At 43.3% G+C, this 972-nt stretch overlaps 1 protein-coding gene across 1 annotated transcript; it reads right to left on the reverse strand.

The window, feature by feature from the left end:
• Window positions 1–58: 58 nt before the first annotated feature.
• Window positions 59–961, reverse strand: LOC118477845 (probable serine carboxypeptidase CPVL). Its single transcript, XM_035970300.1, has one exon. The coding sequence runs from the start codon at window positions 908–910 to the stop codon at window positions 59–61; it is 852 nt and encodes a 283-aa protein (XP_035826193.1). The 5' UTR covers window positions 911–961.
• Between the last annotated feature and the right edge of the window lie 11 nt (window positions 962–972).

Raw genomic sequence — 972 nt, forward strand, 5'->3', positions numbered from 1 at the left:
ATCTATCTATCTATCTATCTATCTATCTATCTATCTATCTATCTATCTATCTATCCATCTAACCCCAAACAACGGCCTCACCTTCGTTGTGCACACAACCATCACGAAGGAACAAGGACATCATTAGAAAACTCCGCTCTGGCTGGTCACGTGGTGTTTGATGGCCAGCTGCTCGGACAACCACCCGGCAAAGGCGTCCAGTGAGGGAGTAAAAACCCAACGTGTCATCCTTACCCCACACTGACCGCTCTGTGTTGTTATATTCCTTTTGCCGTGACCAGGGGGTTGACACGAGAGCCGCTTCCGTCATGGAAGAACTAACCACAGTGTCATAATCTCCCGTATACACCAGAACTTTATAATTATTATCTAACAGTTCAGAGAGCTGACCTTTGGTGCTCTTGAAAAACTCGTCTCCAAATTTCTGATACGCATCTCCTGTGCCTGCTACGATGAAATTCTGGTTAGGTCCAACATGCACCGCTTTCACCACGGGATCTAACGTCATCACATTTTTGACGCATGTGTAACCCGCAGGATTTTGGTGCATATAATTGTCCATTTGTATGACCCCTGGAACTTTAAAGAGCCCTAAGTGAATGATAATACAACTCATCAATAAACCGGATGGTCGGCCTCCTATTGACTGAGTGAAATTTTGAACAGCTATCTTAAATTTTAGATAAGATGCATAAGATACCGCTCCAACAGAATAAAAATAGTCCAACATTTCGGGACCCTGAGTTGACGGATCGAAAAATGGACCTCCTAGATACACCCCAGTGAGCGGGATGTTAGTTTCCTTGTTTTTCCCCTTTTGATGTATGAACTGCGCTATTGACGGGACGTATTTCCCGGCATAAGACTGTCCTCCTATATAGAAATCACGCGTTTTATACTCAGAGAACATTACGAAAAACTGTTCGAGGAAATTGAAAAGTTCTCTAGTAATGTCTTCTTGCTTATATCTCT

This window comes from Aplysia californica, unplaced genomic scaffold (genome assembly GCF_000002075.1).
Source record: "Aplysia californica isolate F4 #8 unplaced genomic scaffold, AplCal3.0 scaffold00249, whole genome shotgun sequence".
Classification (NCBI taxonomy): Eukaryota; Metazoa; Mollusca; class Gastropoda; order Aplysiida; family Aplysiidae; genus Aplysia; species Aplysia californica.